The sequence below is a fragment of the Tetrao urogallus genome (genome assembly GCF_951394365.1).
Source record: "Tetrao urogallus genome assembly, chromosome: 2".
NCBI classification, from domain to species: domain Eukaryota; kingdom Metazoa; phylum Chordata; class Aves; order Galliformes; family Phasianidae; genus Tetrao; species Tetrao urogallus.
In genome coordinates, this window is record NC_136814.1 from 17806177 (window position 1) to 17831479 (window position 25303).

Here is a 25303-nt window from a genome sequence, read left to right on the forward strand (position 1 = left end):
CTCCTCATGCCTCCGTCTCCCTTAGACGACAGGGTAGTGGTGGCACTCTCGAGGCCGGTGAGACCTCAGGATCTCAACCTGTGTTTAGACTCTAGCTATCTGGAACCCGCCTCCTCCGCCGGCGAGAGCCGCCCCGGTCTGCTTGGTGCAGCTGTCGTGTCCCTCAAGACTGCGAATCTCACGTATATGCCCTCATCCAACGGCTCTGCCCGCTCCCTGAGTTGTGGATGCAGCAGTGCCAGTTGCTGCACTGTGGCAACGTACGACAAGGACGCTCAGGCCCAAGCCCACACCAGCACCAGCAGCGCAGCGGCCTCCCCGTCCTGCCCCGCCAACCAAATGGTCAACAGCAATGAGAGCGCCGGTGGCCTGAGCCCCTTGGGCGGGGTGGGCAGCCCGGTGTCGGGTGGCGGCAAGCAGCTAGCCAGCATCAAGATCATCTACCCCAACGACCTGGCCAAGAAGATGACGAAATGCAGCAAGAGCCACGCGCAGAACCAAGGGCCTGTCATCATCGACTGCAGGCCGTTCATGGAGTATAATAAGAGCCACATCCAAGGGGCTGTCCACATCAACTGCGCAGACAAGATCAGCCGGAGGCGGCTCCAGCAGGGCAAGATCACTGTCTTGGACTTGATCTCTTGCCGGGAAGGCAAGGACTCCTTCAAGAGGATCTTTTCCAAAGAAATCATAGTTTATGATGAGAATACCAATGAGCCGAGCAGAGTGATGCCTTCTCAGCCCCTCCACATAGTGTTGGAGTCCCTCAAGAGAGAAGGCAAGGAACCCCTAGTCCTAAAAGGTAATATTCCTCTTTGCCCCCCATGTGCTGTGCGAGCGTTGTGCCACGCACCTTGCTGATGGTTGAGCTTCCAGCATGGCTGTGCACTTCTAGGAATGTCACTGTGCCTCAAAATACAGATGGCAAAGCATGTCTTCCATGGGCAGGTGGTGGAATGGGCCACTTGGCAGTGGTGGGGTGATTGCCTTCCTCTGATGGTTGTCCTTGAGTAGTGGTGGGGTGGGAGTTGAACGAAGGAGGAAGCGTGCTTCCTGGTGGCTGGCTGTATAGACAAAGAATTTCCCCCAGTGTTTTCTCAAGGTATTTATAGCCTGAGGGGCAAAGGTCCAGGAGAGTATACTTCACTTTTAGCTTGCCAGACTGACCTTTACTTAGCAGCTGTATTTTAGTCTATGTTAAACTCAGCTTCTAGGTGCTGGAGATAAGCAGAGGGAGAGCAAATGAAGAACGATAAAGGAGACATTGCATCATTGACCAGCTGACAAAGCTCAAGAATCAGTCCAGTCTTGCTTTAATGAAACAGGGTTAGAGTAATGGACAGAGGGAGCTGCTTCTTTAGAAAGTGGTCTGAAAGGGTAGTGATTATATGTGTGTGTGGATGCGTACTTTCTGTGTTGTTTTTTTTCTTCTTCTTTAAAGGCTCATTTTTAAATGTATTTTTACCCTATTCTTTAATATTCTGGGGAGGAACAGTCCCACTTGCCCTGAGGTAGCATCCAAGGAAGCTTCCCTTTCTTCCCTTTATTTTGTAGCTCCTATTTATAACTATGCTGCCCTCTATAAATCTCTTTGCCCCTGGGTATTTATGCCATTTAGAGGCATGGTTGATAGAGATTGGCTATGGTACCACGAAACTACTGGAGGATTTGTCTGTACTTAATTCACATGAAAACAGTAACTTAGTAAATTGTACAGAAAAACCAGCCTCCATGGTGTGGTGAAAGTATGGGTTGGTCTGACAGTTTAGTTCATTTTCTCCCTTTATGTTCGTGGCCATCTAGGAGCTACAAGTCCAGTGCAATACTCCTCTTTTAGCATATGCTGTGGAAACTTAAAATTCTTCTAGCTCCAGAAAGCATGTAGTTGCAGTGCTGCAGGCTCCCAGTGTGCTGTTAGTGCCTGTCCTGTCATGATGATGCCCTGTACCTGCTCAAAAGGGAGAGGTGCTCAGTAGGGTAAGGTTACCTCTGAGGTTCTCTCTCTCTGATGGCAGTTATTCTGTTCCTCAGTCCTTACAGCTAGCCCTACAGCTTGTACTGTGTGGTCTGCAGGTCTTCCTACCCTTAGAAAAGGGAGATGCTGAAGGTGTCTGTCTTCCATGTTTCTCTGTATCACTGAAGCTTCTACCACTTCAGGCTATACCTGGAGCGGGAGGCTGTGGGGCTGCTGGGCCCTGTGGGCAGTCTGGGCAGCCCTCTCTGGCCACCATTTCCTGGGTGCTGCACGGGGCTTGGCTGGGTGCTTGTGGGATTACTTGGGCTATTTTTGGTTTTCAGTTACTGAGAAATGTGAGCATCTGTTTCGAAGACCTGCTTAGGAGAAATCCCCTCCCTGAACTTCTTCTGCCAACAGATCTGGGACTCTGCAAGTAGACTCTGCAAGTAGACATAGGAAGCATAAATCCCTTTTGGTTTTTTGGGTGTAAGAATTGGCTGGACCAGGGCAAGCCTCACCTGGGGAAATAAGTGCTCCTGCCATCACCTCACTTTCCTCCCTTCTCAGAGGAGGCTCTAATGGAGCTCCCTTCCAACCTAGGCCACTCTATGGATTTGCGAGTTCACTGTGTAGTAAAGCAGTGCTTAGGAAGTCTCTGCCTCACTTTCTGAGCCTGAGGAGCAGTGCTGGCCGTGCAGTTGTTCATTTTCCCCCTGTCAGATAGCATTTTTTCCATCACGCCCCGGCAGGCCAAACACTAACACCATATGTGCATGCAGGCCCGTGGCTGCAGACACCAGAATGAAACCAGAGATAGCTCTTTGCCACTTCTTTTTTTTCTTCTTTCCCCTCCTTTTTCGAGTGGCTTTTCTTGCTTGCTGTAATCCACTCCTAATTTATGGCCAACCCATCTGATGCCTGTGTTGTGTTTGCAAACACTGGTTGCTAACCTAGCCGGCCAAGTTTATGTCCCCCTGATCCGGTGCCACGTTCTCCATCTTTGGTGCTGCCTGTCAGCCCGCACTGCTCTTTGCGCGCTGCGGTGTCACGTTGTGGGGGGAACCCGATCGGCAAACCCAGGGTTGGGTTACGGCCCTGGCTTACCGCTGTCCGGCAGCAGCGTGGCCCTCGGTGTATTTAGGGTTAGGTGCCCTACTCTTTTTAAGCACTGTTTCCAAAGGCCACACGGCTCTATAGATAAATGTATGGACGGAGTGCCTGACTAGGCTCAAGTTAAAAAGAGGTTGTCTGATTTATTTTTAATGTAACAGACTGACATAAACTGATGCTGACAAGGGAGCACTGGGCTTTACAGGGATTTTGAGAGCTGTGTGCCTCCCTTTGTGTCTCCTTGCTACTTCCTTTAATATGGAGTGTCATTTTCAATTAAGCTCTTCAGAAGCAAAGATTTGCTCTGTTCTTTGTTCAGAAGGCACAGCAGCATTTAGAAGACTGACATGACTATTTCATTTCTTACCAAAAAGGTATCGTGTTCTTCACATTGCTGTTACGTGGGCTTTAGCAGCCAAAGCGATCAAGGGCTGAAGCTGCTGCTTGGTTGTATACAAAATATGAAGAATTCCTGTTTCTCCCCGTGTGCTCACAGCTGTTCTTGTTAGACCATGGTGTTCCATCCCTACTGAAACCTAAAGGCTTCTTTGTGTGGATGTGTCTTTTTTTGTCCAGTACTGGGATGAGAGGAGGTACAAACAGTGATCACATTCGCCCTTCCTGCTTGATGATGGCAAAGCTGCGTTTCTTCCCGAGTTGGCTCAAAGGCCCAGTGCCCACTTTGCTACCCAAAGCCCAGCAGCATGTTGTGGTGGGACTGTCGTGGGGTAGCAGCAGTGTATTTCTGCCTTACTGGAAGAATTTGCCATCCGTGGGTGCATTAGCTCATAGTGAAAGTGGCTTGCAGTTTTGGGCTTTTTGCATGCTTTAGTTTGCTCCTGGGACATAAAAATAGGAAGTGGGGAATGCTTTGGCATTCAAATGAAAAGTATTATTTTACACAGAATGAAGTGTTTAGGTTTGGAGTTGAGTGTCTCCTTTCAAGTTAAATTAAATCTACAAATGAACCAAAAATGAGAAAGTGTGGTGTCTGTGCCAAAACATTTCAACAGTTTTTTGGTTTTTTTTTTTAAATGAGAAGAGCTGCCTTTGTCTCCCTAGTCAGTCTCTGGTGGTATTGGCTTCACCTTACCCATCTTCCTCTGCCTTGGAGACCCAGCTGTAGGAGCCTCATGAACCAACAGTTGCCTTGGGCTCTGTTTTTTTAAAAACTCTTCTGTTTGATTGAGGGAAAACCAATCCAGATCAAAGGTCTGATGTGAAAATTTGCTAATAATCCCAGTTTTCCTCTGTGCTGTGAAGTGGTGACTGGAGCGCTGCACGGGGCTTGGGGAGGAGCGGAACAGTGGTGATAACGCGTAGTTACTTCTCTGTTCTTGTTCCTGATTTGAGGAGCTTTTTTAAAATCTGGTTTGCAGTCTTCTCATTGCTTGTCTAACAGGGACATAAATTAAGTGGCTGGGTCTCGTTATAGCAAGGAGCACAGAACCTGCCAGCAAACCACTTCGTGCTCACTGCTGTGGTCTAAGAATAGCTTCAGATCTCTTACCAGCGCTGAAGTCACCTATCAGAGAAGTTGAAACAACTACAAAGGGACCGAGAGACCTATAAAAGGAATAAGCGCCTGCCTTACGTTGTCTCGTGTTAACTCAAAGGAGTGTGATCAACTGCCTTTGGAATACCTGATGTTTTCGTAATCTGTTGCAAACACGTGATTTATTATTATTATGTAATCCAGCAGTGCCAGTGTTACTTTAAGCCCTAATTGAATTACACTGCAGAAGCACATTCAAGAGTAGAACTTGACACAACGGTCAAAAAATCCAGCTGTCCAGCAAATATGTGCCTGGCGCTTATTTCCACTGGAGATCTCCACTGAATAATTATTAGGTCATGGTTGAAATAGGGAAATGTGTATTTTTAAGTGTGAAGTAATGCGTGAGATGCATCCAGTGTGTTTAAAATGTGTTCCCTCTGTGCTGCAGAGGAAATCTGGCCTCATCAGTCACTGGGGGAAAAACTGCTGCTGCTTCTTCACGGACAAAGATTTCACCTTTGGTTTTCAGAATCTGATTGCAGGAGCTCAAATATGTTTGTCAGTAGTAGTGTTTGAGGTTTGAGAAGTTGTCAACTAATGCACATAGGCCTCTATCTTTTTAGGATCTATTCATGCCTTTTTGGTTTTTTTCCCTCTTAAACAACAGCTGATGTTTGTTCTTTTTTACTATGCTTAGGAGCCTAAACGTTTTTAAATTATCTTTGATTTACAGCACCTCTGAAGTGGAGGATCAGTCACTTGTCTTTAGGCTACGACTGTTTCTTTACTCTATGGAAAACCATATTACAATTTCTTATTTACACCAGCAACGCTTAAGTGACAAAATGACACGAATGGGAGCAGCATTCCCATAGTCTTAAAGAATTTTTTCTTAAATATTTAGTGTAAGCTTGCAGAGCTATAGAAGTCATGCTCTGCGAAGAAAAAGAACACTGTTAATCTACTTAAAAGACCTAATGCTTTGTCACTCTGTGCAAAAATAAGACCATGTGTGGTGCCTTGGCCTTGTTGGGAAGTTGCTGGTGGGCTTGGGGAACATTGGCTGCAGAGAATACAAGACTGACCTCAGTATGACAACTGACTGTTGCCTGAAGCTTGGTGTCTAGCTGTTCAGCTGGATATGATGAGAGCAAGCTGGGGAGAGGTAACCTCTTGAGCACTGCACCTGCTTGCTTTAGCTGGCAGGGCCTTCAGGGGTTTTCACTGTGAGCTATGGTTTTAGTGTGATGAATGTGTTGACAGTAGTTGGAGTGATAGAGCTCTAGTGTGCACCAGTGCCTTTGAGACTTGGCTGGGATGGAAAACCAGCCAGCAGTCCTGGCAGTGCCCCTGCATCCCCTATGTGGAGGCAGGGAGGGATGCTGTTAGGACAGGCTCACCTGGAGAACCACTGCCCCTGCTTTCAAAATGTCTCAGTGTGGTTATTTCTGCAGCTGGAACGTCCCGGGGCAGTCACGGTCTGTGCTGCGTGTTCAGCTGATGCTTTATGCCCCAGCAGCTTCAGCAGTGAATCTGCGGGGATTTTTAATGCCTTGTGACTTTTCAGTACAGGAAACTGCTTCAATTAATATCTGTGATGAAGGCAACCTCGTGCCTGGAAGCATCACAGTTCACTGAAGATGGTTTCAGTGCATCCTCCTACTGCTGTGAAAGCTGCTGGTTCCCCAGGAGCATGCGACCTCCAGCAGGTGGTCTCAGCATGGCTCTGGACTTGTACAGCATAGATTCACAGAGTAGTAGGGGTTGGAAGGGACCTCTGGAGATCATCTAGCCCAACCCCCTGCTAAAGAAGGTTCCTGATAGGAGATAGCAGCTTTTTAAGTGCTTAAAGGACAGAGGAAGATAAGCAAATTCCTTTCCTGCGTGGTGCAGAAAAGGGGATGACTAGATACCAGTCTCAGGGCAAGGGGAGCTCTGGCCAAGGCCACACAGTGGTCATTCTCTCACTTTTTCCTCACACAATAGGCTTGCTGTGAGACCTTGGACGAGTCATTTTAATCTGTCTCGTTATTCTGTTCCCTGCACCATTTGTAACACTGAGCTCATCTCTTACTTAGATCACCAATTAAGTGTAGAGGACCCAGATCCATCCACAGTCACAGCAGTGCTCTGAAACAACGCATCTCTCTTGTGCAGAAAGTGGGAGAAAGAATAACAGGCACCCTTTTTACTTCCTCCCTTAGCAGCACATCCTTTATAATGTAGTACATTGTAGGTTCTGATTTGCCTGTTGACATTTTTGTTGATTTAAAAACCTCAAGGTTCAGTTTTATTTTTCTGTTCTGGTGAACAGATTATCTCCTTGCTAAAAGGAGCCACCGTGAGCAGCTTAAGGTCTGGAAGGAGCACAAGCTTGTCCTCTCCTTCCACTTGTTTTTAGTGGTGCCCCTAAGAACACATCACTACTCCCACATTGACCTGAGCTGGCAAGTCTGCAAGGAGCCACCAGTGCCTTGTAGGAAAGGCGTATATAAACAGGAGGGAGAACTTCTTACGAGGGTGGATAGGGGGAGGATGGGGGGAATGGTTTTAAACTAAGACAGTTTAGGTTAAATATTAGGACGAGGTTTTTCACACAGAGGGTGGTGACGCACTGGAACAGGTTGCCCAAGGAGGCTGTGGATGCCCCATCCCTGCAGGCATCCAGGGCCAGGCTGGATGTGGCTCTGGACAGCCTGGTCTGGTTGTTGGCTTTCAACACCCTGCACATAGCAGGGGGGTTGAAAGTACATGATCATTGTGGTCCTTTTCAACCCAGGCCATTCTATGATTCTCCCGGAGGAAGAGCCTCCTATTGCTGCCGCTGCTTGTCCCTACATGAATTACTATATTTGTTAAAAAAAAAATACATACTTTTTTTTTCCTCCCCATATATATTTTTGTAGTGGTTTTAAGAGATTAGGAAAGTAAGTGAGAGAAGCTTGCTAGTTGAATTGATTGTTGCCAGTTTATGATGCCAGAGTGAGATACTGGGGCTTAAGTAAAGCAAGTGGCCAGTAATGTTTTAAAGCAAAAGCTCTTGGTAAAGCAGTTGACCTGTATTATGCTAGTGATGGACTCTAATTCATCTTGGCCATCGTAAGATACTGGGAGTTTTGTCTGTAAACACTCAGTGTGATTAACCTCAAGGCAAAGGAGGTTGTGGAGTCTCCTTCTCTGGAGATGTTCAAGACCTGCCTGGATGCCTACCTGTGCAACCTGGTGTAGGGAACCTGCTTTGGCAGGGGGGTTGGACTCGATGATCTCTGGAGGTCCCTTCCAACCCCTACAATTCTATGATTCTGTGAAACCGTTGTATTTTTTTCAATATTTTCCTCTTAGTTCTGTAAGGCAGTATTACGTCTCTATCAAGGAATAATATACTACTTTTGCCTCCTGCAAAGTACTGTTGTTTATTTATGTGTAGAGGCAAGACATAAGTTAGTTTTGATCTAGCTGAACACATTCCTTGTTTGATCGCTGTTTAATTCTGGCTTTTCTAAGTATAAGTTTTCTCCTTCCCTTGATGCTGGAGTGTAGGTTCTAGCCATGCTTCCTTGTCCATTAGGACTGTTGTGCAATGCTGGGTATCCTGATGGCCAGGATGGAGTGAGCTGCCAGGTGCTCAACCTTGTAGCACTGGCTTAGGTGCCAATTGGGCTGGCCCTGGTGTTGGTGGCAGTGTGGGGACTGCCTTGCATCTCACTGCTTCTGGTAGTTGGCTGTTCTGGAGAGTGTGGCACTAGGATATTTCAAGGCAGCTTCCTTTACTGGATATGAAGAAAACTTCATATGCTTTGAAGCAGATTGCTGGAAAGTGTCAAATCAGTGCCAGATACAATTTGTACTCAAAAGGAAGGATTTTTTTGTTTTAAGAGGTTTTAGATCCAGCAGGAATGGATGGCATTCACTGGTGTGTTGTAGCAGAACCCTGCTTTCCTTTCACACTGTTGCAATGTGTTGCTGGTGTTTCTGATGCAGAGGAGCAGTGGTTTGGGCTGGAAAGGAGCCTGCATTCATTCTCAACAGAAACAGAGCAGCTTGCTCGGTTGCTGGAGTGAAGCTGTCCTGAAGAGGTTGCCCTTAAAAGGGTAAAATGAATAAACAGATGACTGAACCATGAAAATGTCAGCCTTCTCTAAAACTTGCTAATTAAACAGAAACGTCCACTCATACACACCCAGGATTACAGACGTCTGAAACTGTGCTGAGGCCCTTCTCCCTCTTTGGATGCACCGAGCCCGCTATGCTGTCTTGGTCCTCATGCATCCCAGAGCCTGGAGGTCTCATCCATTCTGCCTCTGTGAAAGCAGACTTGTAACTCTTTGTCAATGTAAAACCATTTGTGGTATCTTTATAGCATGAATAGTTTCTGTTCCCTCCCCCATCACTTCCCCTGCCTCCTTTATACATAGCTTTAGCATTTCTTGATGACCTTTTTGTTAATATGATTTCCAGTGGGAGCATTTCACAGTAGAAGTATGTATTCCTTCAGGGCTTATGCTGACATTTCCAGTGATTATTTAATTGGACTTCATGTTAGTTTAAATCCCCATGGGAGAGCATACTTTTGCTATGAGAAGTTGTAAAGTGTCTAATTTTGAGTTTCTGCTATAAATGTTTGCCCTCCAGGGAGGGCAAGTCCAAACCTCATCTGTCACAGCAAAATTGTCACAGTTTGGGATATAGGACTTAATTTCTTGTTCCAAGTTACATTCTTGTATAGCTTGAGCTCCTCCTCTTACCTTTCTGATCACTCTCTGAGAATAACAGAATGCTTTGAAGGATGCTGTCCTGTGATGTGTCCCTCTCTCCTGTGAGTGTTCTTTTTTATATTTTATCCTAAATGGACAAACTCGATGCTTACTTAATGCATAGGGGACTTCCAGTTGCAAAACTGGAACTTCTTCTTCAGTTCATATGTGTGGTGACTTTAGGAAGGGCTGGTGAGTTGTCCAGAAGCACTAGTGGCATCTCTTTGGAGAGCTGGCATGGAAGGTATGTTGCTTTCATAGGTAGCTTGGGTGTCCAACTTCTGTTTGAAGCAAAACTGGTTAAGACAAACAAACAAAACAAAACCAACCCTCAAACTGAAATCCCAAGAAACGTTCCCCAGTAGCAGTATGTATGTATGTGTATATATTTATATATATATATACACACACACACCATACATACATATATATATACCACTATACATATAGCTTGTTTCTAATTAGAAGTAGCATGGATGACCTTGTGCTTTCTCACAAGAGAAAAAGCAATGGGACAGCTAGCAGTGTGAAGAAGCAAGTCATATGTTCAGGTGTGGATTGTATTGTGGATGAAAATGTGGTGCAGAGTGAGTGGTAGACATGATGGAAGGAAATGAGTGGAGCTGGGCAGAGCCTTTGTCTTTTGGCAGAGGGCAGTGCCTTCGGTGACCTCTCTCCTGCACACCTGGAATGTGTCCTTCAGGGCAGCGAGTTGCTCTGTTCCTGTGTGAAGTATTAGAGCAAAGTAGGTAAGAGCAGGGGCTGCAAGAGGCCAGCAGGAGAGGATGTATGGTGGGTGTGAGCCACAGCAAGTTGAAATTAGAAGTAATACGCAAATGCATGCATGTGTGCCTTGATGCTGGGGGACAGGTAATTTAATTCTTTTTATCTGGTCAGACTCTCAACGTTTCAAGGGGGTCTCAACACAGTTGGGTCAGGGATGTGTTTGTAACTTCTCTGGGTTGGAACTCATCAATGAAACAGCATCTCGGGTAGTTCCCACGTGGAAAAAAACTGCCCTCACAAGTTCTCTGAAATGCCTGGGCTTGCTTTTTTTGGGTATCTTTGCTTTGCTTTGTCTTGAAGTCCCATTGGCAGCTTGATTAGAGGGAGAGACTAGATTAGATTGAATGTATCAAAGTGGAAGCTGTTCTTTGTGAACTATGTTTACTTTCACTTTTTTGTTGTTTGTTTAAAGTTTAATCTTTTGCAGCAAGGCTGATGCCAAATGCCATGTGGGTGATGGGAAAAGAAGCCCTGCAATGGGTGGTTTGAACCTCCTGTAGACAGGCGAGAAGCCTGCCTGTAGGTCTGGAAGGGAGACGTAACTCGCGTGTTGGTGGCCACACGAATGCAAAAATCTTTAGTTATTTATATCTATGTGTTCTCCCACCCCCAGTTCTCCAAAATCAGTGTTGATTCTTGAGACCATTGAGGATACTTACATTGCAAAAGGATGGTGAATGAGGTTTCTGTTCTGAATAGCTAAGTATGGTTGCAGTTATGTTTTGTTTTGTTTTTCTTTCTATTATTTAACAGCAGAAATGCACGGGAACAGTCTTAGCATCACTGTATCTCCTTGTACCTTGACTAAATTGAGATGTCAAGTGGGCTTGATGCCTCAGTCTCCATCCAGTCTTTTTTATGAAAACAAGCAAAACCCCCATAGTTTTCTTGAAGTCAAAGGAGCTTTTGTTTGAATTTGTTTGATTTTGTTTGAATGTGGTTTGACAGGCTCCCACTAGTTATGAGAGAAGCGAATCATCCTTCTCATCTCTTCCTGCTGAGTGGGCTGAATACAGTATCTTCAACCACAGCACAACCCTTGAGCTCTCCACAGCAATGAGCGTGAACATGGCCATGCTGAGGGGAAGGATGTCTGTCTTGGATAACAGGAGCACTCCTGCCATGCTAGAGTTAGCCCTGTTGCTCCAAGAGGTGTGGGATGTGCTGTTCTCAATAGTGTCCTGAGCATTGCACACCATGTAGGCTTAGCCCTGCTTGAGGCAAAAGCAGAGGAAGGCTGAGGGAGTACTGCAGGAGAAATGTGGAGAGAGAGCATAAGGGAAGTCCCCTTCTGTGTCATCTGATGGAGGTAGGACTGATGGAGCTCTGGTTGGGTTAAAGCCCAGGTTCAAGGCCATACATTTCTGCAGGGCACGGGTTGGTATTGTGAAGGCACGGTCCCGGCGGTTGTCCCATCTTGAGAGTAGTTTTGGCCACGACTGGCAGAGAGCTCTGCTTCAACCTGTAAAGCTGCTTTTCCCTTGGGGAAGGAAGCGAGCTGTGATAGATTTGCTGCTGAAAGCGCACCCAAGCATGCAGAGAGGATACACAACAGCACGACCCAGATGAGCTCATGCTTGCTAGCAGGTGCCTCAGCACACCCTGCACATGCAGTGAGAGTGGGGGGGGTGGGGTGGGCCAGGGCCAGACTCTGCTGCCCACCTGGGGTGGCGCAGGCTGGGCACCCCCAACCCACAGCACACCTCTGTTTGTATGAGCTCAAGTCGCGTTTGCTTAACCTTGAGGCATCCTGCACTTTGAGTTGACTTGACACAAAGTCATCTGTTCATTAATAACACAGAAGCAGTTTAATTGTTGTCTTAGTGGAAAAATACATGAGACTGTCATCAGCTGTTGCTTCTGGCAATGGTTTCTGCAGTAATGTAAATAAATGAGGTCACAGGTTTAAAGGAACAGGCTGTACTTGCACAAATTCAAGGCGTCATCTTAAACAGATACGCACCAATTGCCTGAATGTCTTATATTGTGGTGCTGTGCTCGTGCCACAAACGTTAGCTGCTTAAAACGGTAACATTTTGACCTCAAACACATTTAGCTGTAGGGCTCAGTTTGTTGTGTAGGTCCTGTTGCTGTCACACAGGGCAGAGCTCAGCGCTGCCCTCCGCTCCCTGTGACGAGCTGCAGCCACCATGAGGCCTCCCCTCAGCTCCTCTGAGCAAACCCAGCGGCCTCAGCTTTTGTCACACACCTTGTCCTCCAGGCCCTTCTCCATTTTTCTAGGCCTCCTTTGGACACTCTCTGATACATCTTTTTCTGATAATTCACAGCCCTATGGGATTTCTGCTTTTGTTGCATGTGAATTTTGGTTTGGTGGTTTTGTTATGTTTGTTTTTTTTTTTTTTTAGGTTGCTTTGTGGTGTTGTAATTGAGGATGAGTGGATCCAAAAATCCATCTGAATAGCTTTCAAAGCTGTATAAAAGGTCTGTTTGTCTGTGGGGATCACGTGTTCTGTCTAAATGTGGATCCCGCATCTGCAATCTGTCATGTATAAAAAATGTTCCTGCTGTAACTGCAACAGGTATTGCTCTATCAGGGCTTTTTGTGCTGCTTGACTTTGCCTAAGCTGTCCCTACTGTGGGAGAGGAATCAAGGTAACTTTACTATGGGGTACGAATCTCTTTTGAGGTAGGAAATATGTTAGCTCTACTGAAACGTATCACAAAGCAAACCCTCGCTTATATAGAATTACAGAATATCCTTGTGGAAGGCATCCACAAGAATAGAGTCCAGCCCCTCACTGTAGACAGAACCACTGATGAAGAGGTATTGCAAAACATGGAGAAGGAAGGTGGGTGTTAATGTGCTCCTTGCCTATTTTTTTCCAGTTTTCTTCCCTTATAAATCCCTTGCACAGAACGTGTATAGATAAAATATGTTGGTTTTGCTTTCTGTAAAGATGGCTGTTCCTATTATGAGGTCACAGTCCTTTGCAAAACTGGTAACCGTGTTTCTACCACACATTTTGTGTCTGCTTTGAATTATGCGCTTCTTTTCATGATGGCAAATGACAGCTGCTACTTGGCATGACTTCTGTGCTGTTTGCCACTGCTTGATTTGCTCTGAGCTCTGGCTCCTGCCCAGCTGCTCACCTGGCCTCGAGAGCACAGGGTGGCTTCAGAGCTGGGAATATGCCCACAGCTGCTGCGTGGCAGGGGTCCGGGAGGCATCATGCAAAATGTCTGTGGGCAGGTGGTTGCAAAAGGCCTGAGCAAACAAGTATGAATAGCTGGAGTGTATACAGTGCTGATTTGAAGCTTTCTAAAAGTTATGACATCTCAGACAATCCCTAGCCTGTGGTCATTCACTAACTGTTCTGGCAGGACAGAACGGTGGAATATTTCACACAGCTCATGCAGTGATAACTGCAAACATCTCTGGCCCTTCACATCAATGGTGAGCAGAAGCACTGCCTGCTGATGCCTTTGCTATATTGCAGGGCAGACTGTCTGCTTCAGAGGTCCTGCTTCCTTCATTCCTTTCCTTATAGGAAAAAAGACTGAATATCCAAGTGTGTTGGACATACTTGCATGCCTGTTGCTTTGTTTGGGTGTGGGTAGGTTCAGGCTCCCTGACAACCTGCTCAGCAGCTGTTTTGGAGCAGCATGTGGGATGTTCTCTGTATCCGTGTGAGGGCTGTCAAACTGGCTGGATGGTTCAGGCTTTTTACCACGCTCTGGTTATTAAAGCTATGTGATATCTTCGAAGATGGAGAAGATGGTTTACAAGCATAGCATTCTGTAATGGTGTAGCTGGCATGTCTGCTAGCATTTTGCTTAGTCAGTGTGTTGCGCCCGAGAATTTGAATGGAGGTGTGCACACAGCTGCTTGTGAGCCCCATGGCTGGAGCTCAGCACTACCGTGCATGCCACTGGTTCTTCCCAATGGATGTGTTGCCTGTCTGCTGCAGCTGCAGTGGTGAAGGCTTTCTGTATTACAGTTAGCAGCTGAAAATCTGCTTTTAAAACTCAGCTTGCTTGTGTGCTGGTGAGTGGCTTCTCACCATGTGTTGTGCCACAGCCCATTTTTACATTTCTTTTCCCCTCTATGTCTACATCTTGTTGTATCCTTTCTGGATGCCCATTCTTGTCCATTACTCCATTGGTTGGGTGTCTGAGGCAGTTCAGGTTAGTGATCTTATATAACTGGTGTCCTGGGAGGGAGCTTACTGTAAGTTCTCCAACTCTGCTGTGTGCTTAGGGTGGCTGGTGAAGGGTGATGTCATGAGTGCAGCTCTGAAGAGTGCTGAAGCAGTGTGGTCCTACATCCACCTGCGGCTGCTGGCTCCCAGAAGGCTGTGGCAGAGGTGGAAAGTGAGAACTGACCCCAGGGCCACTGGAGCTGCTTATTCTTAGGACTGGTTCTTGGGGATCCCCACGAGTTCTGGGTGTTGTTTGAACAGTTATTTAAGCTGAATGGATTGCTTGCCTGTGCAAAAGCAGTGTAAATGTTGGAATAGGGTTGGGTTGACTGGAATGTGGTCAGGGTTCAGCCGTTAGCTTAGGCTGTTGGTTTGGGTGAGCTGGCACATGGCATCATCATGATGACCCTGGTCTTCTTTGTTGGTCTTGAGCAGCCTGCAAAGACTTTTCAGCCTCCATAAAGACTGGGTGGTGTAGTTTGCAGTTGAGTTTCAGACTTTTGTCCTTGCCTTTTCTTCTGCACTGTGCCCTGTTACAACAGCTTTGTGAACAGAGATTGTTAAGGCAGATGTTTTTGTGCTTTGTCCAGTAAACTGCAGAAACAGCTGAAGATGAGCATGTTTTTTGAGGCATGGGAAATATTCTGCATTTTGAGCGATTCATGGGTTTCTGGGAAAGTTAGTTACTAGCAGTATGTGAAGGACAGGAGGAAGGTGAGATCAGACAGGCCCGAGGACTTCTGTAGCTCTATAGCATGCTGCATCCTGGTGTCCATCCAGAAGTGCCCCGATGTGGAGGCAGTCAGACCTGTCAGGGTTTGGTTTGTGCTTCCTTGTCCCATCTTCTGGTGTGTGGCCATCATCTGGTTTTGATGCTGTCTGAACGATGGGAACTCACCTGCCCTTGTGCAGAGGAGGGGACTGAGTTGGGGGATTGCTTGAGAAGTGGAGAATACAGGAGAGGAAGCAATAAACCTTCTTTGTGCAAAGGGTGGAAGGCCTTATGGCCACCTGCCTTCAGCAGAAGGACCCAGGGCTGCCTGCATATTGTGAGCCTCCAAAGGAAGGTTTGGGATTTAGAATTCATCCCTGTCATTGAAGTGAGGTCTAACTGTGCTTGTTTCCCTCTTGTTGGCCAATTGCAGGAATATAGATAGTGTATACATGGGTTGTAGCTGGGCTTCCCCCTTCTCAAAGCTGACTGTGGCCTGGTGAGGGGCACTAGTGCTGTTAGATACAAAGATAGGCCCTGGGTGAGCACTGGCACCGAGGTGTTGAAGCTGCAGTGCTCAAGAGTTGGGTGTCTTTCTGAACCAAAGCCTGCATGATAGCGTTAAAGTCTTCCTTCTGCTAGATCATTGTGAAAGAGCATAGAAAAGGCGAATAACCTTTTAGAAGGAGGGGGAAAAAAAATAGCAGGATGGTGACATTCAGCATTTGTTTTGGCTGGTGTAACTCTTTCTAGTAATCTACGTGTAGTTTTTCCCTTCCTGGAATTTTTTGGCTTTTATTTAACAAAGTGCAGTTGAGCCCAAGCACTTGGCTGGTCTCAGCACAACATGTGGCCCCATGTATCCTGCTCCAGCAGAAACCCACATGTCTGTGGGTGGCAGGGGGGTATGGCTGCCCTTCTCCTCCTGCCCCTCTCTTCCCAGGCGCGGAGGCGAGCCACCTGTTAACATTACATCATTGGCTCCCAAGAACGCCGTCGTACCAAAGGCCCCAAACAAAGTGGTTCTTCTTGTATTGTTTGCGCTCAAAGAGCTGATGTCATGCCAGCTGATGTCATTGTGTGCTTTGTGTAATTGCTATGGAAACTGGGCAGGTGGGGAGCCCAAGGCTGATGTAATTGCCGAATGAGGTGTAGAAAGAAGCTCTGCTTTTCTTCCTAGTTCTGCAGAGCTGCCCTCCTGGAGGGGGGGTGGAAGGGGAAGAAAAAAGAGGGAAATTGCTGCTTGAAAAAGCCAGTAGTGTGACTTGCAGTAGAGCTAGGGGAACATGAGCCAAAAAAATGACTTCTCCCTTCCCCCTCAAGCCCGTTTCCCAATCCATATTAATGTCCTAAAAATAACCTGCTAGATATATTCAGGCAACTGGGACAGAAAAGGCAGAGCTGTTTGCCCCATGTTAGGCAAGCACCTTGGTTGTTGTTATATTTCAGGGTTTAGCATTGCTTTGTCCGACTGCGCGGGCATGTGCTGTTCTCAGGAGTAAAGGCTGCGAGGCTGCATGCTGTCCCCAAGAGCTGCGGTTGCCCCCATAGAGGTCTCTAACCAAAATATCTGCTTGGTCTTTCTCCCCAGGAGGACTCAGCGGTTTCAAGCAGAACCATGAAAACCTCTGCGATAACTCCCTCCAGCTGCAAGAGTGCCAGGAGGGGGGAGGCAGCGGTGCATCCGCAGTGCCCCCCACACTACCTCAGTCCATCCCCACCACGCCAGACATTGAGAATGCCGAGCTCACCCCCATCCTGCCCTTCCTCTTCCTCGGAAATGAGCATGATGCTCAGGACTTGGAGAAAATGCAGAGGATGAACATAGGCTATGTAATCAACGTGACCACCCACCTGCCCCTGTACCATTACGAGAAAGGCATGTTCAACTACAAGCGGCTCCCAGCCACTGACAGCAACAAGCAGAATCTCAGGCAGTATTTTGAAGAGGCCTTTGAGTTCATTGGTAATTATCCTTCACTGGACCTACTTTCTCCCCACTCCCCCCCTCCCCTCACCTATTACAAGAATCTGGAATGAATTTTATGCTTTGCTAACTACCCTGAAGGCTGTGTAAGGTCACATTTACTTTTGTTTAGATTGTCAGAAATACTGAGCACCTCATGTTTCTGCTGATTCTCATTTCTGGCACATCTGACTAAGTAGCCCAGAGGTACAATTTTATCCATTGATAGCTATGCCTACCTCTAACCCTCCAAATTTGGGTCTTTTCCACCCCTGCTTCTCCCAGCTGAGATTTTTGTCATTCCCTCTTCGTGATTCCTTTGCATTTTCTAGTCTTCACGGTGGCTTCTAGCCAAATTTTTATAGTAACTATTTTTAATGACAGCTGAGTCTTCCCTAACTCAGTTTTATGAGAGAAATTACAAACTTTCACACTCCGCTTATTTTATCGTTAGATTTGTAACTTCAGTGTATGTGTGGGTGAGTGGGTAGCAGTGAAAACTAGTATTAATAAGCTTCAAATTCCTGTAGGCTGTGAGACAGTTCACTGTGAAAATGCAGCTCCATCTGAAATTGGGGATGTAGCTGAGGAAATGAAATTACTGTGTCAATCGGAACCTCGCTGTGTTTTACGCAGCATATACCTCATCCAGTTTGGTTGGGGGGGCTGTGCCTTCAGCTCTGGTCATCTCTGCTAAGTCCAGACAGTCGTTTTAAGTGGAGCTGGTCATTGAGAACATTAAGTAATGCTGAAAGCTTTTGAGGACCTTTCCTTGTTCTTCTCTATATATTCGTGGGCACAGCTTCCTGCAGTGTACACACAGAGCTCAGCCTTTTGCAGCGCTGTGGATGTCTGCTGGTGTTTATCCAGTAGCAGTTCACGTGTTTAGATGTTTCCTGAAACATCCTGGTGTTGGGGAGGAACCATGGCTATGATATTTTTATTTTTTTTTTTTAATTATTATTTTTTTTCCTCTTGCTGAAACTGGGCTAATCTTATTATCAATAGTTTGGGTTTGGTAGTGGAAGCCACGATGACAAAAGCATACTTCTTTGCCACATCACAGCTTAGGTCCTTAGCTGACCCCATGGACTTATTGAAGTGGACTCGGGGCTGTTTTCCTTGGTTCCTGCTTTCAAAAATAGACTGTTTATGGCTCCCGGATGAGAGCATCTGCACAGCTCCTGTGGAAATTGAGCCTGCTTGTGCTGGCTCTGTGGGGTGCGCTTGAGCTCACCAAGGATCCAGCCCTGGTCGTGCAGCTGGGGCCTAGGGTGAGAAACCCAGGCTTAGCATATTCTGGTCCCATCTGCCTTGGTGCTGGGTCTCGGTGCTCTTGGCTGCTGCTGGTTGTGGCTGTGTTCTGGTTAGCAGGAGATCATCATGTAGTGTACGTTATTTCAGTGAAGGTGAGTAAGCAGAACACTGCTTATACTGTAGTTTTGATGGCAGGCAGCATTAGTACTCAAATACAACTCAATGTTAGAACTCAACAACTCAAACTCTTAAGTTACAGACTGTATGTTTTTTTTAATTGGTTTGATGACCTTACTAAGGGCAGAGAAAACAGCCTCACTCTGAAAACATTTAGAAAGTATTTTGAAACCCATTTTGCTTTCCTCTTCAATAATTATAGCTTGAGGGGCTAGCTTTGTTTTTAATAAACAAATATTTCTCCATTGAGGTTTTTCTCCATAGCAAATTCAGCTAGCTGGGAGAGTAACTAGTCAAAGTTTTCCCTCCCTCAGGGTAAGCTTTTTAAATTTCATTTGAGACAATAGGGAAATACGTAAACAGTAGATCATTGGCATGTATCTATTTAAACAAATTAGAAAACGAACATAAGTTTAGTTAAGATTAAGGGCATAGGAAGTGCAGCTCAAAACGTGTGTTAAAAAGTGTTTGGAGTTTTGAGTTTCTTAAATACTGGCTGATAGAAACATACAATCAGCTTCCTTTAAGTTTTCGTAATACAGGTGTAACTTGTAAAATAAGATGCACTTTACTCTCTGTGGGATTGGATTCACACCAAAACCTGTAAGCTAAATTCATCTTCTCCTCCAGATTAATAAAAGGAAGTAGTACACTGAAATGTCACATCTTGAAAGCTTTAACTTCCATTTTCAAAGTAAGCTGTGGGAAATGAAGATGCCATGGCAGTGACTTCCTCCTCTTTCCTGGGTCCTGTGCTTCCAGGAGCTTTTTTTGCTCTTGCATCTCTCTGTGTAGATGATATGTTTTGATGGAGAGCACATGTACATCTGACTGCACGTATGTGCTGTTCTTTTCTTCTTTCCCCTCGTTCTTTCCTCACTGCTCCTAGAGAGATGTTTGGGAAAGGTAACCTTCGGCAGAATGATGTGCTCCAGTTGTTAAGGGGCAGAGATGATGACAGTAGCCTTTTCACACAATGAAAGTGATTAAAATTGGGCTGGGAGGCAAAGATTCAGTAGAAACAGAGTTTGCTGTGTAAACTGGCCTGTGTGCTTCACGTGAAGTACTTTGATTCCCTAAAGGAGGGTGGACTAGAGAGGAAGAGGAGGAGATGCTGCTGTGCTTCTAGCCAAATAGAGCAACTTTTCACATCGAGTTACTTTTCACTGCACTGAGGTTTGCTAATTTACTAAATAGCAGAAATCTTACTTTCTTCTGTTGTTCTTGTTTTCAGAGGAAGCCCATCAGTGTGGAAAAGGTCTCCTCATTCACTGCCAGGCCGGAGTGTCCCGATCTGCCACCATAGTTATTGCGTACTTGATGAAGCACACGCGCATGACCATGACGGATGCCTATAAATTTGTAAAAGGCAAACGACCAATCATTTCCCCTAACCTTAACTTTATGGGGCAGTTACTGGAGTTTGAGGAAGACCTAAACAATGGCGTCACACCGCGAATCCTCACACCAAAGCTGATCGGTGTAGAAACTGTTGTGTGATGGTGAAGCTGCAAAGAGGTGGTCAATGAAGGGGTTAGCCTGTTCTTCACCTGATTTAAGGCAGTGAGGGGTGGGCTGTGGGGTTTTTTTGTTTGTTTTGTTTTTTTTTTTTTTTAGCTTTTGGGTGGGGAGGGAGTTGCAGCAAACTTTTTGTGAATAAAAACCTTTTTTTGTAAGGAAAGGTTTTTAAAAGAGATCCAAGAACTTGGCCATGTTTGGGATGCGGTTGTGATTTCCTTCCCGGGCACTGATAGAGCAGAGAAGCTTTGGAGCAAAAGGAGTACTTTTTAAAATCCAAAAGCCAAGAAGAAATATTGGGCTTTTCTTTTGTTGTTGTTGTTTGTTGGTTGGTTGGTTTTTTCCTCCTCCTCCTCTCCAGCTACTCATAGAGTTTATGGCTAAGTAGTCTGTGCAGGTTCATAGACTGAAGAAACCTAAGTTGAAGACAAAACACGAACAGCCAAAATAAAGCGGAAAAAACTTGCTGAAGCATGAGGGCCTTCGTTCCGCAAAGGCGTTGCTACAGATCACCTAGCAAGTCGCTCACTGACGCAGAGGAGATCAGAGCAGCTTAAAAAGTCTGCAGGCACTTTTCACACTCCTGACTCAAACGAAAGAAGATGGAAAAAAAAAGTTTATTTGGCGTGTTTCATGTTCCAGTTCTATTTTTCTATTTTGGGGTGTAAGGTTTTAACAGAAAGGGACTTTGATCATTCTATGCCATATGCCTTCACTGGCTTCTTGTGCAATAATAATTTGGGATTTGTTTTGAGTGTTCAATCCAATTAGAGTTGGCTGCCCACTAATAAGAAGATAATTTTTAAAATCTAATAGTGCAACGGCAGCTGGCTTGGTTCAGAAGGGATAAGTGAAAGCAATTATTTTGTTCCTTTATATGATTTTGATCCTAGTTACAGTGCCATAAACCTTGTTACATATGTATATCAGAATGTACAAAAATCGAGAACGAGCAAAGTTTATTTAAAAATATTTTTCGCACAAAATATTGGTGTGTTTCAGTTGTCTATGTAAAAGAAATTTGATTATAAAAGCAAAAAATCCTTTGGGAAATGTGTGTCCTTTTATTTCTTTAGCAGTTTTCCATTTGCTTCTGTCGGATGGGCTTTTGGTTGTGCTTGATTTTTTTGGGGGGGGGGGAGGGGATTGTTTTTGTTTGCTTCTTCTTTTGCAGTGTACAATGCCCATTGACAAAGCTGATACCTTTTGTTTGACATCTCTTCTTCAGTGTCCTGTTCCTGTCCTCTGCTGGTGGAATGTGTTTTCTTTATTTCTTGCTGTACTCTTGCATCCCCCCTTGCTTTCAGTAGCCATGTTTTTATCTCCTGGAAATACATTGAACTTGGAGCTGTTCAGATGAATTTGCATGACTGGGGTGGGCTTTCTGGGACAGACCTACAGCTCAACAGTTATTAAAAAAAATAAGAAATAAACATTTTTCCAATGATTCCTTTTCATCTTCCTGCAATTAGCTTACCTTCTGTGTTTCAGAACTAGTTTCTAGAGAGAGATGAGTGTCCTTCTGTTTGTTTGGTTGGTTTTTTTTTCCCCTGGCCTCTCCAAACCCTGCTCCTTTAGCAGTTCCATGATCCCTGGTCCTGCTGGAATTTTTCCTTCTCTTTGCCCGCTTTTCTTTCATCCTTTCCCTTTTCCAGTTGTGTCACTGTTAAGTGTGGTGTGTATCGCAAGGCTTCTGCCCAGCAATGTCCCTTAGGTGGCTGACTTCTTTTGCTTTCATTGTTTGTCTTTTATTTTTTGTTTAAATTAATGGTATGGTATAAACTGATCTCCTCCAGACTGTTACCAATTTAAAATTTGCTTTAGCCTATAATGAGCTAAAAAAAAATTTCTCGTACGATTCTGTTGTGCAAGCTGATATATCCCAGGAAACCTCGTAGCTGTGAAGGTTTTTCCTAGGTGAAAACCAGTGTGGACTGAACCAAGATTAAAACAGGACCTGTCAGAAAACTTATGTATAATCACATTAGACATGTATATTTTTGTGGACATTTTACTTAAAATGTTGTTACTATACCGATATTTTCTTGAAACGTATCCCTTTATTAAATTATTTTTCTACTGGAACTGATTTTTTTTCTTTCCCATGGTTGGTCCCTTCAGTGAGATGCCCTTGGCAGGGAGCATTACCCAGACTTCAGGCTCCAGCTGCTGTGAGTTGAGGAGAGCATGCTGCAGTAGGGGAAGACATCCCTCCCTAAAGATGGGCTCCTTGCTTTGCTGTTGGGCTCAGCCTTTTTCAGCTGTTCTCCATGAACTGCAGATGGCTGCACCTGGGTCAAGTTGTGAGCGGGCAGAGAGGAGGTTAAGAAAGCTCCTTGCTGCTTGCAGCTCTGTGATTCAGAGGAAGGGAAAGAGCAGCAGGGCTAGCTGAGATTGTAGCAGCCTGCATTACTGGCAGTAGGATCTGCATGATGATGCTGGGGTTCTACAGAGCAAGTGGAGTACACAATGTAGGACGTGGCAGTCTTAAGCCTAAGGGGAGCAAAGACTAAATTAAAGATGAGTCTTCAAGGCCTTTTGTTACTGTTTGCTGGTGCCTTGATCCTGCCCTACATTTCCTTTGTGGAAAAGACAAGTCTGAAGTCCTTGTCCCACCCACTTGGCAGATACAGGCTACGAGTGCTTCAAGATGGAACAGTCATGGAGGCAGCATCTTGTATGGTCACAAGGTCTGCCAGCCAGTGGTTGGGGGAAGGCTCAAAAGCACTCCCAGGAGCTAATGGGGCTGAGGCAGGAGCTGTGAGGGGTGTAGGAAGGCACCCAGCAGGCTGGGAGCACATAAGACTCAAGGCCTGACTGGGTGCAGCAGGGCTGGCTCTGGGCCACATGCTCCCAGCGGACATCTGAGGAAAGGGAGATTCAGTGGGGAGGGCAGAAATAAATTACCTCTTGGCAGAGTTAAGGAGGCAGTCAAAATTGTGAGTGGCTGATGGCTGGCTCATTAGCAGATGTCTATTTTCATGTGGCCTGTTTGCCCTCTTATAGGTACACAGGTGTTGACCAACATCAGGTTTACAACAGTGGGAGCACAGCCTGACATGAAGGGCTGATGGGAGAGCCAGGGATTGCACAGAGTACAGCTGGGCATTCTGCTGGCAGTGGAAGAAGATGGCGCAAACCATGCTGTGGTCTCATGCTCTCTTGCTGCCAGCCCGCAGGTCCTCTTGCTGGTGAGGGCAATGTTGGTCAGTCTGCTCAGCTGAGCACCACGGCTGCTGAGGGGCTGCCTTCCTCTTAACAGCCCCTGCGTGTCTTCAGGCACCCTGAAGGGCTCCTGGTTTGATTTGATGATTGTCCAGGCAGCATTTCTCTCCAAAAGGCCAGAGACAAAAGCTTGCAGCCAACCCTTGCTTAGAGCTATTCTGTTACTGGGCAGGAGACGTTTTGGGGTGAAGCAATTACACATCACAAGCACCTGCTGAGCAGCGTGCAGGTCTCTCCAACTCATGTTCTCTAGGGTGGGGAGGCCTAGCAGGTGTGTAATGAGCTGCAGCTGAACCTAATCAGTGTGAGATGCAGAAAACCCGCTGGTGAGTCAGCACCGATCATTTTGGGCTTTTGCGGAGATAGCATGCTGGAGTCTACAGAAATACAGCCTTTTGTGTTAAGAAGTCTGAGCTTTTGTTGAGTTTTGTTGGGCTTAAGCCCATCATCAGGAGTTGCTCTCCTGCACGTTCCTTTCCCAGGCAAGCAATGTTGGATTGTTGCAGTGAATTCCTGCCTTAAGATTGGCTTCATCTCGAGGATAAGGGAAGATGACCTCAAGGTAAGTGCCTGGGGATAACTGTTGTTGTATCTGTGATAGGGAGAGTTTGGTACAGCAAGAAATACTTCAGGGAACTAATATTAATTAGAGAGTAAAGTTAAAACACTGTAATGCAAACTAGATCTACTAGTTGAAGGCACTAAGCCAGAGGTTAAATGTAATTTGACTCGTGTACTTTGACTTTATATTTCTTGCTGTACCCTACCTCTTTTGATTGTCTATATATAAGTTGTGATGTAAGAGAGTATGGCTTTATCGTGAAGATTTATTTGTGGTGGAGAGGTGAAGGAGTTGTCTGGCGCTTGAGGTTTTTGTATCGGGTTGCGCCTTTGGCTCACAGTGGAGCATTTGGAGAAGATCACATCATAGAGTGCAGTGGTCAGCTGCTGTAAGGATGAACAGAGGTTGTGTGTGTGATGCAAGGGCTCTAAGTAGAGAGCCACTGGGTTTGGAAGGTCTTGCTGTACTACAAGGTATGTTTAGGTGTAGAGATTGTAGCAGAGCTATACTAGAAGCTGCCCTGAGAACATGTTGTGATTACTGGTAAAATTCATTGAGGTGATGGAAGAGGATGCTGGAATGAGAAATGGTGAGGTATTGGCAGACTGACTGAGGAATTACCTAAAGCTGCTTTCAAAGGTCTATCCAACAGTCCTGTACGGAGCTTTGGCCCTGGTAGTAACTGCCTGAGAGCTCTTTTTAATGCATGCAGGTCAGGTGTAGAGTTGTGCATGTGCCTTAGATTGCTTGGCCCTGTCTCCTAAGCCTCTGACACCTGAGGCCATCTTGTAGTGATTGGCTTTCAGTGGGAGTTAGGAAGGTGCTGAGAAATGTTCTACCTGTGCTGTTCTTTAGCTGCTCTGGGCTGCTGGGGTCCCTGATGTAGTCAGTGGGAATTTGCAGGCAGCAGATGGACTGCTACTAGCTGAATCAGCTGAGCTCCTGCCTGTGTAGAGCTATTAAAAATCTCCAAAAGCTTACAATGAGAGCTCAGTTGTTCCTATGTGTTTTTTGATGTCTGATGGTACACAGTTGCAAATATATAGCCTTTCTAGTTTAGACAGATAAAATGATTGCAGCTCTGTATAGAGCACGGTATGGCTGCAATACATGGCATTAGGATTCTGCAGGAGCTCTTCTCTGACCTTAAGATTTGCTCATGTGTGTAAATTACCCTGTGGAAGCAGAAGGTGAGTACCCAACCTTTACAGAGGTGGTGTTCCTCTTGTTTTGTGAGTCAGAGATGTGTTTAGTCACAGAGTGGAATGAGGAACAGAGAGCCAAGGACTCAGGGTTTCTCTTGCTTTACTGATGCTACTAATCTGTTTCTTAAAACTTCCACTGTTTGCTGAAAAGTGTTTCAGTTGGCTGAAATTTTGCTAGCTGAGCTCCTCTTTGGAGTTAGGCAAACTCGGTCCTCAATGTACCTATCTCTCCTGTATGCACTGAGCGATTTTTGAGTCAATTACGTGACAAAGAAGTCTTAGTAGTGCCTTTTTCTAAACTGCCTTTGCTGCTGTGTGAGCACCTGCGAATGGCCCTTTGCACCTTAGCTCTAGGCACAATGCAGTGTGTGTGACAGCATTGTTGCCACTTTGCCATCCTATGTTTAATGTAGCTG

At 45.7% G+C, this 25303-nt stretch overlaps 1 protein-coding gene across 1 annotated transcript; it reads left to right on the forward strand.

Annotated features, from left to right (window-relative positions):
- DUSP10 (dual specificity phosphatase 10) lies at positions 1–19877 on the forward strand (the record flags this gene model as incomplete). Its single annotated transcript, XM_079549891.1, has 3 exons — positions 1–802; positions 16569–16943; positions 19612–19877. Exons 1-3 carry the CDS (start codon positions 7–9, stop codon positions 19875–19877), a joined length of 1437 nt encoding a protein of 478 aa, XP_079406017.1. The 5' UTR covers positions 1–6.
- Between the last annotated feature and the right edge of the window lie 5426 nt (positions 19878–25303).